Here is a 16,489-nt window from a genome sequence, read left to right on the forward strand (position 1 = left end):
GGGTGGGTGTGGAAGAGATAAGGGTTAGGCAGTATGTATATATATATATATATGTATGTGTGTGTGTATATTTATGTATGTATGTATGTATATTATGAATGAACTGTGGCGGTGCTGTGGGCTTAATTAGAACGGAAGCGTCGGTGTTCATTCTCAACGGGAGCGCTGAGGCCACAGTGTGGTATAGACAGGCTGTGTACGTTGGCTGGTGGACGGTGGGGCAACGGAGCCAGACCCGCCTCGGCCGCCGCTCTAATTATAGTTCCGAGCGGATGACCCGACTGTGACCTGACCCACCCACCCATCGCATTGCCGTCCCCTGGTAGCCAGACAGTGAGTGGCCCACCTGCCCACCTCTGACTAGCAGTATCACTCAAACCCACCCCCACCAAGCAGTGTTTAGCGAGTAGAAGTCGTTTCTTTTTTTTTACCTCCGCGATGCTGGTGGTGAATGTCGTGGTGGATGGTGTCCGTCGTTGTGGCTAGGCTTCCACATCCCTGTGGTGGACTTTCAAACCGCTGTGAGAGCGGGCTTGCCAACCAGTGTTCCCTCCCGCGCCCCAAGCCGCGCAGCACTGCCACTGTTACCTTCCTGCGACTTCACCTCACACTGTCTAAAGGTCGTGTGCTACCTTACGCGAAAGTCTTATACTTTCCTACCCAGTCTTGTACTGCCTTAATCTAAGACCTTATACTTTCCTACCTAGTCTGAGGCCTTGTACTGCCTTAATCTAAGACCTTATACTTTCCTACATAGTCTGAGGCCGTGTACTACCTTAATCTAAGACCTTATACTTTCCTACCTAGTCTGAGGCCTTGTACTACCTTAATCTAAGACCTTATACTTTCCTACCTAGTCTGAGGCCTTGTACTACCTTAATCTAAGACCTTATGCTTTCCTACTTAGTCTGAGGCCTTGTACTACCTTAATCTAAGACCTTATACTTTCCTACCTAGTCTGAGGCCTTGTACTACCTTAATCTAAGACCTTATACTTTCCTACCTAGTCTGAGGCCTTGTACTACCTTAATCTAAGACCTTATACTTTCCTACCTAGTCTGAGGCCTTGTACTACCTTAATCTAAGACCTTATACTTTCCTACTTAGTCTGAGGCCTTGTACTACCTTAATCTAAGACCTTATACTTTCCTACCTAGTCTGAGGCCTTGTACTACCTTAATCTAAGACCTTATACTTTCCTACCTAGTCTGAGGCCTTGTACTACCTTAATCTAAGACCTTATACTTTCCTACCTAGTCTGAGGCCTTGTACTACCTTAATCTAAGACCTTATACTTTCCTACCTAGTCTGAGGCCTTGTGCTACCTTAATCTAAGACCTTATACTTTCCTACCTAGTCTGAGGCCTTGTACTACCTTAATCTAAGACCTTATACTTTCCTACTTAGTCTGAGGCCTTGTACTACCTTAATCTAAGACCTTATACTTTCCTACGTAGTTTGAGTCCTTATACTACCTTAATCTAAGGCCTTATGCCACCAGACACCTTTATATTTTTCAGCATTAACTTATATCGTACATTTCCTCAGCATGACGACCTTCCTGCAAAGTGAGGAAGAATATTGATTAAAGGCTCAAATGTGATAGAGGTGAAGGCTTTTGTTTCTGATACCAAAGTAGAATCTCGTAGAGCAAAAGGACTACGATGATATTTCATACGTTACCCGGAGAACTCATTGGTTTCCAGGCTTAATAAACTATACCAACCCGACGAAAGAGATGTACAGCGTAGTGGCATATAGCACTCCAGGCTGTATCACATTATGCTCCCCGTACGTCCCATGGCCCAGAAGAGCTACCAGGATTAGATTCTTTAGAATCCCTTCAGAGCTCGAGAGAGCCTATTGCATTTCTGCTTGTGGATGTCAGCGGTAATGAAATGTCTGTTGCTAAATCTACGACAGTAGCCATAGGGGAGTAACAAAGAGGATCCGCCAAAAATCCTGGGCCAGACGCTGACATGACGAGACTTGACGGTAGAACATAGTAACAGAATGATGGCAAAGGGTAAATCAGGCCTGGCTAACCTGAATATATATATTCTGGCACCTCCCGGAGGAGGCAAAAAGTACACCCACTCTGACTTGCTCCTTTGCGCCACCGCCCACAGTATGGGCAGGAGTGCCCGCCCGGTGTATCATCCGCTCGTGCGGCAGAAATCGAAAAATCAATCCTTTAGTGGCCACACATCTCGCCTCCATCTCACGCATGAGGCAGCTAAAGAGGGTAAAAGAAATTAAGGCTCCACGATTTCGTCACAAATGAAAGGAAGGAAAAAAAAAAAAAGAATATCCCAATGTTGAAAATAACGAAGAACAAGGTTTTAAGATAAAACCATCTTGGTACATGCTTAGCCTAGTCATTCACCGATCTACACAGCGAGCAGTTCTTGGCTTAACCTAGCCAGTGTTCTCCTAAAACCAGTGAACAACATTGCACACACACACACACACACACTCACCACACACACACACACGCACACACACACACATACACACTTCAGTAAAAACCTACACCATACATTTGTACACTCCCTAACCTTCTGTTTTCTGAGCTGTACCATCGCATGTCCAACCACTTCTCTCCTTTTTTTTCCCCTCCTAAACCACCCAGTGAAAGAAAAGGCCCGAGGTAGATGAGGTGTGGCCAGGGCACAGGTCGGAGGCACCGTGCTGGGCGAACACAACCCTCCAGTAGAGGAGGTGCGGCCAGGGCACAGGTCGGAGGCACCGTGCTGGGCGAACACAGCCCTCCCGTAGATGATGTGCGGCCAGGGCACAGGTCGGAGGCACCGTGCTGGGCGAACACAGCCCTCCAGTAGATGAGGTGCGGCCAGGGCACAGGTCGGAGGCACCGTGCTGGGCGAACACAGCCCTCCAGTAGAGGAGGTGCGGCCAGGGCACAGGTCGGAGGCACCGTGCTGGGCGAACACAGCCCTCCAGTAGATGAGGTGCGGCCAGGGCACAGGTCGGAGGCACCGTGCTGGGCGAACACAGCCCTCCAGTAGATGAGGTGCGGCCAGGGCACAGGTCGGAGGCACCGTGCTGGGCGAACACAGCCCTCCAGTAGATGATGTGCGGCCAGGGCACAGGTCGGAGGCACCGTGCTGGGCGAACACAGCCCTCCAGTAGATGAGGTGCGGCCAGGGCACAGGTCGGAGGCACCGTGCTGGGCGAACACAGCCCTCCAGTAGATGAGGTGCGGCCAGGGCACAGGTCGGAGGCTCCGTGGTTGGAATGTCGCCGCGGTTATTTACGGAGGCTGCCTTTGGCTCCCCTCTCCTACCAGTCTCACCCTCACCCTTAACACACACACCCCCCTCTAGCCCCTCACCTCCCCTCAACAACAACCCCAGCCTCTTCCCCTACTCAAAACATGTAACCAGGTAAACACAATCAACAATCCTCCGTTGTTTACACTGTTTATCGAAGTGATTTTTTTTTTACGGGGGCGTCGCTTAACCTTTTGCCGAGGTTAGTTAAGTGTGGGACGCATGGAGTCGGGTGTTTTGTGGGAGAGTGTTGGCAACGGTGTGTACGTACCTCGCTCTCTAGCCTAGCCTTCTATTCCAGATTTATGTGGTTCATAAAGGGTGCCCCCCCACCTGCTGCTGCTCCTCCTACCTCGTTTTGGCTATGTTAGGCTTCCCCCTTGAGTTAGCTCTGTTAGAAAACTCGTCAGGCTGTGTTGTGCTATATAGAAAACGAATCTTGCGTCGCCCCAGTGATGGCGATGATGTTCATGTCTGTTCCTCTTGGTCGTCCTTGCTGAATATCGTTTATTTACCATCTTTGTTTATTTGTAAGACACTCGGGGAAATGTCAAACATCGTTCATCGGAGGATGGGATTTTAATTTTGTTTTGGGGTGGTGGTTCCCTAAACGTTCTCTTGAATGTCTTCCTCTCCATTGTACTGCTTAAGGATCCTCTTGTGTTGGACGGGCCCCATGCTTTCGGGTTGTGCTCTTCCTTGGTATGGCCGTCTGTGTAAAAAGCTTCGGTGTACAAATTGGCTCGCTCCTTTTCCCTGTCCGCGCTGCCTGTGATAGGCTGATTGGATTTGGAGCAGCCTTGTACCACAACTTCTGTCAAAAAAGGTTCTGCCCTTCCGTATGGTTTTTTTTGAGGTCGAGGGTCAGAGGTCAAGTGAATTAAGATGCTACTAAGTACGTGTTTATGTGGGTGATTCATGACTGGTGATTGGGCATACGACCAGTTTTGCACCACACACACTGCTTACGAAACCCTGTATAGATAAGGTTTTCCGGTGTCAGGGGTCAAAGGTCAATGGGGTAAGTTTCGTATTTTACTCAGCGCTTACGTACTTAATATCCCGTGACTGGGTGGGTGTATATAAAGCAGATTTAAACTCAGATACACAGCATACAAAGCTCTTCGCGTAATGGAATCGTCAAAGCCATGGGGAGTCAGATGTGAAGGTCAGAAAGTCTTGTATTCTAAAATGATACTGAAATCCCGTGTACATTCTGTATCGTGGCTGGCTCATTAACTTTCAATGACATTTGTACCACGCCTACTGCATTAGAAAACCCTGCCCCTGATTAAATTATTACGAGGTCGGGGTCAAAGGTTAAGTTGACAAGACCTTGTGTACTGTACGGGATCAGAGGTTACGATCACAATAATATCTGAAGACTGAGGTAATGGATGTGGATCACATTTATGCTACAGTTGTTATGTACAAGATTTGGCAGCTTATCATGTCATTTATATCAGGGGGTCAGAGGTCGTTTGGTGTAGTCATATCACCAGCACCACCACCACCACTGAGTGCAAATGAGCACCGTTTCGTGTGGCATGGTGAATGGATGGTGAACAAAACCTCTGCCACTTTTACTACACACAGAGTTTACACCTAAATAATATTTGGACGTCTTGGCTTATAGATCAAGATGGTACGTCTGTGTGAACTGTGAGGCCACACCCCGCTTGTTCACACACTATCCTCCTGACTGGGGGATTGAGTATGACCCACACTCGTACCACAGACATTGAATACATACTTCTATACCTTAAAATGGTAATGAATGTTTTTTTTTCTTCTACAAAACACTCCAAGGCCTAGGTAATGGATGTTGTTGAAGTGTGTGTATATATCACAGGTTTGGTATACAAAGTCCGACGTCTGGTTGAGTGTGGGAAGCCTGGTTCGGAAGTCAGGCCCAGGTGACTTCCTCCCTTGAGGGGAGGTACAAAGCCATAACCAGGGGGATGCGCGTCTTTTGATATACGCTTTTTGGTTATTGGTTGTCAGCCGATTGCCTCGCCCGGGGATTCGAACCCGGGTGGGGCCAGTGGGTCGAGTGCTGGTCAGCGACGCGGACCACGACACGAGTTTACGTACAGTGGCCTGGTGCTGTTGTGAGGAGGTAGTGAGGGATGAGGATGAGTGTACAGGTGGAGGGGGCATGGTGAGTGGCGGGTGTTACGGATGAAGGGGGCGTGGTGAGAGGCAGGGGTGCAGGTGAAGAGGACATGTTGAGGGGCGGGTATACGGGCGGAGGGGGGCGTGGTGAGAGGTGGGTATACGGGCTGAGGGAGCGTGGTGGGAGGCGAGGTGTACGGGCGGAGGGGGCGTGGTGAGAGGCGGGTATACGGACAGAGGGGGCGTGGTGGGGGGCGGGTGTACGGGCTGGGGGCTGGAGGCTTGAGGGTGTGGAGAAGAACGGTGGGGACCAGCCAGCCTGTCGGAGGCCGTATTTGGCGGCAGGGAACCCCACACCGCCGCCGCTCCACCCTCCCAACCCCGGCTGTGCCACCTGCCGCCGCTCCGGGTGCCGCTTTTGTTGTGACTCAGGCACTGTGCCACCGAGATTCTCCACTTATTGTTGTCATCTTCCTCACAGTCTGGCGCGCACTGCCCTTGCTCTGTATACCACCACGCTGAGCACATTTCCTCGTAGCATTACTCCTACGTTAGGAGCATTTAACATAGTGAGCAGGGCGATACGAGCCTTGGACTAGGTGGCCTAAACTTCTAATATGACACACGAGAGGTCGGGTCATGTGGTGGGGACATCATTTCTACGGATTATACCGTCGTGGTCATCGGTTCGAACTCAAGGGCACCGGTGTTTCGTCTTCACGTCGGGAAGCACTGAGGACGACGACGGAGGAACGCTCCCGTCATCCACAGCACAGACCTTGCATACAGTAATGGGTCAGATTAAGTACTCAGGCTGGTTGGCTCGGCACTTCTGCTGTCATAGATTTCCTAACCCCTCCTGCTCCACTTGTATGAACCCTGATGCTTGTGCTCGCTCCTCCAGGTGTTGTGTTACTCTTTGAACTGTTTAGTAGACCTGTGTGCAAAAGGTATATTCTCTCTCCCCCACCTTGACCCTCCCCCACTCTCCATGTTCCCTGCAGCGGTGCAGTCGTCTCGTATCATCCCTGGCAGTATGGCGCGCAAGATCCGCCCTAGACCCCAAGAGGAAGAAGACAAGACGTTGCACGATCCTTGAGTGCCTTGATAACGACCCTTGACCCCGAGGATATGAATGCCGATCGAAGATCAGAGGCGTCATCCCTAACGATCCTACCATTATGTTCCATGGATTTTATCGTCTTACACATGGATCGCACCGTTATGTTCACGGATCGCACCGTCATGTTTCATGGATCGTACCGTCATGTTTCACGGATCGCACCGTCATGTTTCATGGATCGCACCGTCATGTTCACGGATCGCACCGTCATGTTTCATGGATCGTGCCGTCATGTTCCTGGATCGCACTGTCATGTTTCATAGATCGTACCGTCACGTTTCATAGATCGTACCGTCATGTTTCACGGATCGCACCGTCATGTTTCATGGATCGTAACGTCATGTTCGTGGATCCTACCACAATGCTCATAGATCGCACCGTCATGTTCACGGGGCTGTTTGGGCAGTGTCAGCATATTGTTTACCCTTCAGTAGGAGTGATGTGCCTCGTTCTCTTTACTAGTTTTTACCGAGATGTTTTGCTGAGGGTGGGGCGAGCAGGTGGCTCAGCTGTGGGCAGGTGGCCCTCCACTTATAAACATAGAAATGGGGGGCACGCAGGCTGGAAGCTGACATGTAAAATAAAATCAGTGATAGTTGCCGCTCAAGGTGGATGTTCACATAAGACACAGAACATAGTGGCTAACGCTAGCCAACGTTGGGTGGCTAACGCTAGCTAACGTTGGGTGGCTGGTGCCTCGCCCGTATAGGCGGTGTGCCGCGTATGGGTCGCTGTGGTAATTGATTTCAGTGGTGGCGATGGTGGTGCTGGTGTCTTGTGTGTTGCAGCGGCTGTAGCTAGCTACGCCAGGCCGGTGAGGCGAGGAGAGGAGGTGTATGGGGTCACGCTGGTGCTTTGGTGCCTGTGGGGGAGGATAGGTAATGCTGGCGTGGATTGTTAGGCCCCCATAGACCAGTTGGATGTTAAAGTCTTCTCCTACAATGAGTAGGGCCGCCCAGCCGAGCCCCTTACATGACCAGTTATGATCGGTCTGTAAATGGCAGACTGTGGGTATTGTTCCCACGTTGGAGGCGCTCCTCGCCATGCCTCATCCTCACCGCCAGGCTGCTGCTGGTCTCATGTGATCATCCTAGCTTGAAGGGCACTTGTGCGTTCCCTATTTGACGATGACGTGGAAGACTCGGTGTAAGTGACGTTTGTGTGGGCTGCTCAGGCCCACTGGTGACGTAGGTCATGTGTATGTATTTTGCTCGATCGTAATATCCACCACTTGTATACTTCGACCCCCATCATTCTTGGCCCTTTCTCCTCTTCCTTCTTTTCCACCTGTCACTTTTCCAGCCCGCTCTTCCGTCCCAGCTGTGTACAGCCCTCTTGTGACCCTTCCCCCTGGCTCATCCTTCATACTGCTGGATGTCGCATTCTCGGAACTGTCGTTCCAGGAGTGCTGGGACCTCAGCCAGCAGGATGAGAACCCACTTGGCATAGTTCTGGATTACCTCTCGCTTGCTCATCAGCGTGGCTCGCTGACATGAAGTGTCTTCGTTAATGAAAAGTACTTCCTGATGTTGATCTGTTTCTTTTAGTCTCAGATGAAGAATAAGATACCCATATGTCGACCATTCCCGATGGGTGAATGTACTCCTGGGTTGGCTGTGGGCCGACTGCTGCGGCAAGGATTCGAACCCATGTGGACCCAATGCCAAGCAGGCCCATGCTGACGCATGGATGGTCAGTGTGTGTGGGTGCGTGGCAGTGATGAGATGTACGACTGGTGGTGATCCAGACTGACAGGTTATGAGGTGTCTTACCTGGGGCTGGTGCGGCTGAACTAGCCGCCTCGCGCTGGGTAGTCATACCCACTGGACCAGACTTGTGTCTCCTGGCCGGTGCTTGCCTCCCCCCCACACACTCACTCACCCCTTTCTTCAATGTCTCTGGTCCCTCGTCAGACACACTTCCCCCTTCCTCCGTCCCTCTTTACCTCTCCATACTTCACTGCGTCTGCCCTACTGTCTTTCATATGATTTAGTCGTTGTTCACATCCACTTTCCAGTGGTGATCAGCTGGCGTCTCTTGCACCCTGCATATGCCAGCGCTGTCTAACTCTTGGATATGATGGGATGCAAATGGTGGCCCCTCATGAATCTTGTTTCTCGGGCCGGTATCTATGGACCCTTGGCAGCCCAGTCTTGCACCAACCAGCGGAGCTCGCTGGCTCGTATGTCCGACGCGATCCGGTTGGGGTGTGCTCAGAGATCACTTTCGGGAGTTCTTTCTTCTACAAGTTCTGGTATTGGTGGTAGAGTCTGGTGTTACCTGTCGCACTTGCAACATGATCATGGGGTACGCGGTGAGTGTAGCCCTCACCATGATGATGGCATTCTCTGGGGGTGTTGTCTTCAGTATGGTCATTGATAAGTGAGTGTTCGTGTGTCTGGCGGTGCCACCTACTCTCTGTCTCTCTCAAACCTTCTGCTGTAGGCAGTGTCTGCGAGTTCAGCAGGTGTGAGTGTCCACCAGAGGGGTCGTGGTCGCCTCCCATCAGATCTGGCAACAGTGCGGGTCATTACAGGTCCGGGTCATTGTGGGAGTGATGACCGACCTGTAGGATGGCTGGTGATGTAGTGTATTACCGGGGTATACGGCAGCTCTATACTGGGAACAGGGAGGGAATGTGTACAGAGGGACAGTGGGAATGTAGCAATCATGCCCGACGGACGCTGATGAGACAGACTGCTAATGTCTGTGTCTGCCGGAAAGCGAGGTAGTATGTTCGCCCTCACAGTGTCGCTGCTAACGTATTTTTTTTTTTTCCAGTAAGCCGTTCACCCGTGAAAAGTAGTTGCCGATGGCGATAAAAGCGTAAAGTATGATGCACACCAAAGGGGTTCCAGGCAGCCGTTACGTCAGTGGACGAGATTGCTTCTTATTCTTAAAATTTGTCGTTTTTCAGTATAGCAACAGTGAGGTAAATGAATCGAGAGAGAGAGAGAGAGAGAGAGAGAGAGAGAGAGAGAGAGAGAGAGAGAGAGAGAGAGAGAGAGAGAGAGAGAGAGCGTATTTCTTTTAATGGCAGGGACGCGTAATTTTGACGTCCCAGGAAAAGATTCCCAGAGGCTGGTAATTCTGAGTACTTGGTGATATTCTGGTTGCTTCCCCCATGCCCTCCGCCTACACACCCTCGAGGTATCGTCTTGTTCCAGTATCCTCTTCCTCCTCCTCCCTCCCCTCCCGCCGTCAGGCCAACTTGGGTGTCTCGTCAACCAGTGAGGTGGGGGGGCGGAAGGTTCCCTGCTTTATCACCACCCATGGTACAGAAGGCAGGACCGGCCTCCCACCTACCTCACCTCTCCCTCTCCCCTCATTACCGACGGTGTCCTCTCGTCCTCTCTCCCTCCTCACGCCAGAAGTTAATGATGACACTCTCCTCATCTCACACTTCCCGTGAATAGGTTTCGTTACTTGTGCTTGTCTTTAGCGTAGCACATGCACATTGGCTTGAAATCATGGGCAACAAAAATTTCGTAGTGTCTTTTAGAAGTCGTTTTCTTCCTTAGGAGTTGGGATGTTCCAGTGTGGATGGAAAGCGTCATTGTGTGAAGATATTCGTACCTACTGAGGCAGAAAGCAATATAAGTGCTGGAAGAGTTAGGTGGGAAACGTGGCGATGGAAAAATGGCCCAGTAATATCTGGGGAAGGGAAGAGGGGTCAGCGAACAGATAATAGGAAGAGACAAACCTGACGCACACCTGGTGAATAATGTAAAAGTGCCCATGAGTTCGTCGCAGTTCGCCCGTATTCTTAGCACGTTTAGTGTGAAGGACAAACAAAACATCTCTTGAGACAAAATGCACCGCTGAAGGCAGACACTCTAATGATGTTGGCGGGGTTAGAACACTTGGCTGAAAAGTCCAGTATTGGTTCGTGCGGGCCACAGTCGCAGCGGTCCTCACGCCATGTATCACGCGGCTAGGCTACGCCGATAACTGGCCGCTGCGAGATTTGTGCGTAACCTTACTTAGCCACAGACGCGCCGTCTCGTCTCACTTAAAAAGCTGAGGAGAGGGATGGGGGTCTTGTTCATTCAGCATCGTATATGACAGGCGGAGCGGTAACCGCCATACGATGTGAAGGCGGTATGATGGCTGTATCCTTGGAGTCTTGGTATTACGTAATGAGGGAGGAGCGGGGTAACACATGCAGTGGGGAGGCTAGTACTGGGTTGTTGATGGGCCGTACGCTTGTGTGTGTGTGTGTGTGTGTTGCGGTGGCGGCCGCTTGGCCTGGAGGCTCCCCTTTATCACAAGAGCCCAACATACCACATCTTGACCAGGTGCGCTTGTGTGTGTGTGTGTGTGTGCTGGCTGAGCCACGGCTCCGGGAGTTGCACCTTTTGTTACCAGGAGCCTGGCGGAAGGCTGCTCACACACACACACACACACACACACACACCGTTGTCAGCCCGAGCGCCTTTACAACAATGATGCCACATCCTTGAGGACGTTACGTTGCGGTCTTTGAGCGTAAGGTTACGACCCTTCAACTCGACGTTACGATGTTGAAGGATCAGTTCAAAGGTCATTGCATCATACCGTTGCGTTCGAGACGAAGCTTTTCATGAGGTAAATGTCTCTCCAATAAATCTGCATTTTGGAACGGAACTTTTAGAACTGCAGTTGATATTTTGTTATGATTTCACAAGATGATTATCCCTGGCGTGAGAGAATCACATAATTCCCATAGAAATGTATAATTGCGATAAATTTTTGTGCTGTTTGAGGGGAAACTGTGGGAGCACCGTCCTACCCACACGTGACACACGTGTAATACGTAAGAAGTAACATTAAACACCGTAAATTATGGAATGTTGTACTATACATATAACTTGCGTCCATACCGAAGCCTCGTCGGTAATTTACGTTCGCACACAAGCCTTGTTCAGTCCCCATAGCCAGGTCCGCAACCAAACTCCGTCGTTGCTTTTCTTACAATTCAGGCTGTTTTGAGGCCACGGTCCCGCAGCTCAGATCTACTGAGTGCTTATTTTTCCACTGGGTTCTTGAATTTCTCCGGTGGGCGGTCTATAGTGCTTGTAATATAGGTGCGGTAATAAGTGGACCAGTTCAGCTGGGACCAGTACGCGTCGTGCTCCTTTTGAATGCAAGGTTTGGTATCCGCGTCTTCCAAGAATTTCCAAGTCTGAATTTATGATACCTCTCGTGTGGCTACATATATTACATTCGTGAGTGATCCAGTTGTTCCCAGTGGATTTAGTAGCAGACACTGGTTGCGGCTGTGAATGATCATTACATTTTTGTAATCTGACAGATTTTCGCCCGCCTTGTGGGGTTAATACCAGCACGCAACATTGTTGTCGATTTGGAGAGTTTAAGCGTTCGGGAGATGTCACGAGTTGTTTTTTTCCTCGTGTTAAAGACATTTAAAATTTTGGTCCTATTTACAGTGCCTCTGCAGGTTTGTTGTACCCATTGAGCCTTAGAGAAAAGCATAATCTTCCTGCTCTCAAGACGTAGTTTCCCCCCGAGCTGCACGTGTACATTGCGCGACTCTTGTTTATTTGTTTACGCCTCGAAAGATTTGGATAAGTGACGTAACTTAGTACCAACCGTCTTCAGCTCAGCTCTGTAGAACTACATTAGTTCCTTTGGATTGCCCTTTTGTGAATCGGTTATAGACCTCCGTAAATATGCCTGAGTCCGGGCTCCCTCTGTATCCAGGAAGTCCATCGGCGTGTTAGCGAATTCATCCGCCCTCTAGGTAGGTTTTGCTGTTTAACATATAGGAATGAACGGAAGGCAATGATTCACCGTCTGCCGTTGCCTGACCGAGAGTGTGTATATGTGATATATAAATAAGCTTGTTAGTTCTTATACGTACCATTGATCTGGATGTTTTTGTCAGTCGAATTGTGCGTAAGGGAAACAGATGAGAATGTAATTGTTAAGCAAGAGACAACCCCCCAGTAGAAGTTAGCAGCGGCCGACAACCCCAGTTCATGGGTAATTACATAGTATGGCGGCCCTGCCCAGGGCGGTCAGGAATACCTGTACTTGGCCAATATCCAAAGGTTCCTTCATCCACACACTCTCGCCGCAAGTATTTGTACTCTCAAATATTATGGCTTATGAAATATCGCACCATTGTGGTGGCCGAACAAAATACATTTGTTCCTTGAGTCCGGTGGCTGGTGAGGCCTTAGACGTGCGTCAAGTGGCCGATGAGCCGATAAAATTGCGTGCTGAGAAAGTGCGAACAAGATAAAGAAAGTGAAGGGTAGATGCGTTCTGTGTGTAGAAAAAAAATGCTAAATCTAGTCTGGTTGCATGGATCCTACACGGATGGTGTCAGAAGGTTCCAGGCATCACATCCAAAGTCAGGACTCTAATATTTCCCCAAGCGGCTGCTGTTTACAACCTGCTGACTCGGAAATGATTGTAAGACGGTTTTGGGCATTACTACATCGCTCCTAAGTTAGGGGGGTAGTCCCTTCCTGGGCTGCTCCTGCTTATAATGGTAGGTTTCATAGACTTTCAGCGAAGATACTTCAGAATGTAGTGTGTATATAAATTGGCGGCACTAAAGGCCATTAGTGTTATTGGAGAAAGTCCCAGCTCCCACGATTCCTAGGCTACCACGAGCCTAGGTTAGACTACGTGTGTCTGCCTAGAACACCCTCAAGAGCTGAACCGCCTCAAAGGATCCCACTTTCCCCCGTTACTGCGCCGAGCGTAGCCTTGAGCTGTACGCAACGACTTTGCCGAATTATGGGTCGTCCAAACATTTCAGGATGCTGGGACAAGTCTTAAACTTCATTTGTACTTAGTGAGAGACTTAAAGAGGGGCATGAAAACGCGAGTAACAACAAGACAGCTTTATTGTCTTGTGTACAACGTTGATGTGGCCCGGAGCAAAATGCTACTAGAAATTCAGGTTTATGGTCAGAAAGTCAGGTCAGATGAGGTAGGGAGAGATCTAGGCAGGATTCCTATGATGCTGGCACAGGTGCTGAGATATATAGTAGGAGCTCTTTGGGATATGCTCGGTTGCCGAGTCTTCCTGTTGGGGAGCTCTTTAGAAGTGGGGATGGTGATGAGTGAATCCTTTGTGCTGCCGGTCCCATAATTCAAGCTGCTTCTCTAGATGGATGTCTGGCTGTGTCCCAAGTGACTACGGAGGGGCTTGCACCGAAACTGCTCTAAGAATCGCCCCACTTCCCACCCTCCCTGTTGTAAATACACAACACTAAGCTAACAAGGATGAAGAAGACTCGTAACACACTACACCATCTCAGCTCATGGACACCTATCATTGCACAAAACAAATCACAAACAAGGGTAATACTCTTGAAATTTTATCTTCCAGGAAGTAAGACCACTACACTAATTACTACAACATAATCATCACCTTAATACATTCCCCTGCCACTTGTCCTTCCAGACACACTCCCATCAACAGGACCTGATCAACGTGCCAGTCACTTGTCTTTGTGGATTTCCATGTCCACCATCACTTCTCACACCCACGATTTCTGAGGTGAACTACTCGTAAACCAACAGTATTCTCCCAACCTTCCAGCCCCAGCAGCCAACCTTACCAGACTTAACGTTTGTGCACCAGCATTGCCCCTAAGGACTGCCAGACATTTGGTTCTTTGTAACCACTTTATAACCAGCCGTCACCTTTCAAATAGAAATAAAAAGCCTACTCGTCCTTTTCAAATCAACGCATTGATTAGTCATATTCACAAGGTCCCCCATGCTCAGTATGTAGCTTTTCTAGTGTAGATACTGAAACACTTACTCTCCAGTTGTTCTTCACTCGCCCCACACAGACATAAGACACCATCGCATTTTTTGAGCTGTGGTCCCACCCATTGGACGTGGCTGGCTTCCTGGGCAGTGCAGGATCACTAGAGAAAGGGATCCTACGGCAAGGAGATTGAGAAGAAATAAAAACAGTATGAACTCATTCTATCTTTACGTATATACATATGCATTCGTCTGACTAAATAATATCTTGAAATTCTGTCGAGAATTACTGAAAATGATGGCATATTATTTGTAGACAATTATTCAGCGTAGTATCTAAGAGCTGAATAATGCCTTCTCATAATGTAAGTCAAGGAAACTCGGTTCGTTTATTTTCATTTACCACAATTACCGTAATTCCCAGTTATAGATAATTGTCTTGCACTGTTATTAGTATGAAACATTTCCCATGTTATTTGCAAAATTGACGTTCTTTTGTGAATGAAATCCTATGTATTGATTATATGATTTTGGATGTCCATATTTACAACAGCACACCATTATTTCTTACTGGCATGTACAAGATTAACACGTCTGTGCATTGATAGGCTACTGTGCAAGACCTGTAAACATTGATTAATGAGGCCGTTTGTGATTTCCCCAGGAGCGCAATGCTGAATCTGCCATCGAAGCGCTGAAGGAGTACGAGCCCGAGATGGGCAAGGTGGTCCGCTCCAACAAGGCGGGCGTGCAGAAGATTCGTGCCAGGGAGATCGTCCCTGGTGACATCGTTGAGATCTCGGGTACGTCCTGCGCCCTAAACACCCTCAGTTTTCATTATGCTGATACTGGTTCATCGATGGCCCTACATTACTATAATCCAATATGTGTCAAGAGAGAGAGAGAGAGAGAGAGTTGTCTGTCACTTCACTCTTCCTGCTTGAGGTTATACTAAGAGAAAAATCACCTTTGGTAAGAGTGTATCACCGGGAGTACATTCTTAAGAAAGAACTCTAGAAGTCTAAATTTCCTTGCCTTTATGAATGTCCTGGGTAACACCAGGTCTCTCATTGAAATTCTTCCTGGGGTATATATATATATATATAAATATATATATATATATATATATATATATATATATATATATATATATATATATATATATACATAGATCACAGAAGAACACGCCTAGGGTTAAGCGCATAGGTTTGAATCTTGGTAGCGGCAGTTGGTGCACAGTCAACCCGGCTGTTCATCCACACCATGAGAAATGTGTTTGTAAAAGACTTGCCTGAAAATCTAGATGATTATATCTGTATGTGATGCAGTAAAAAGGATCGCAATAAGTTTACTTAAGACAATTGAAAAGAACTGAAATTAAGAATAAAGCAGCATCAGTTCAGTGTTCCTGTTGAGACAAGAATCAAGTGCTGTGTTCCTGCACGTGCGAGAAGGGATTTTTTTTTTTTTTTTTTAGGTTAGGAATTCATTTTAGATCATTGACTGCTGTCAGTGATACAACAGCTGTTGTCTGGCTAAGCACAAAGTTAAGCTAAAGGCTTTTAACTTATGTTTTCAAAAAAGATCAGTACAATACACTTTAGTTTGGCTTAATTAAGCAAATATTTTAGACCACAACAATTTTTAGAATCCTTTCACCAACAGGTAACAGTGCCAACCACCTACTTTTACAATTATTTTATTGGTAGTTTATGCTCGATCTTGACAATAACAAAATTCTTTCAGTTCTGTTCCAATAGCATCTCTACAGTAAAAAGTCTGCTGTCTGTCATCTGTCTGTAGACCTGAGGAAATTGCTAGATTGACATTGAATGACAGCATACACAGTTGTCAGTAGTTTATCCATTTCCGTAATAGGATAGAAATTGCTGGTTGCTAATTTGATATATGTTTTTTTAAGTTGCCAAATGCACAAAAACTAACATCTATATGCAGATGCCAATAATTCATCTATTTCCTTGGCAAGATAAATGTAGTTGGCTGCTGGGATGGTGTATTTTTAGGAAAATATGATATTGTTCAGCAGGAAAGTTGCACCACCATTATGGGAGGTATGAAGAGGAAAACTGGAAGGGTTAAGTGGTTATGCCTCTGAAGAATGCTATTTCAATGTTCTTTGTAGCGACATAGCAGGGGTTTGTTGTTTATCGATGTTGGGATTAGCTGCAGGAGTGAGCAGGGCCATAATCTGCTAGTACATACAGAA

At 48.1% G+C, this 16,489-nt stretch overlaps 1 protein-coding gene across 8 annotated transcripts in view; it reads left to right on the plus strand.

Annotated features, from left to right (window-relative positions):
• The window catches only part of LOC139754093 (calcium-transporting ATPase sarcoplasmic/endoplasmic reticulum type-like), an 86,699-nt gene that overhangs the window by 36,239 nt on the left and 33,971 nt on the right, over nt 1-16,489 (plus strand). For all 8 annotated transcript variants that reach the window (XM_071671167.1, XM_071671169.1, XM_071671168.1 and 5 more), the window contains exon 5: nt 14,927-15,065. In XM_071671167.1, the coding sequence (XP_071527268.1) occupies nt 14,927-15,065 (139 nt within the window). The remainder of the gene's footprint in view (nt 1-14,926; nt 15,066-16,489) is intronic.

The sequence above is a fragment of the Panulirus ornatus genome, chromosome 16, assembly GCF_036320965.1.
Source record: "Panulirus ornatus isolate Po-2019 chromosome 16, ASM3632096v1, whole genome shotgun sequence".
Taxonomy (NCBI): Eukaryota; Metazoa; Arthropoda; class Malacostraca; order Decapoda; family Palinuridae; genus Panulirus; species Panulirus ornatus.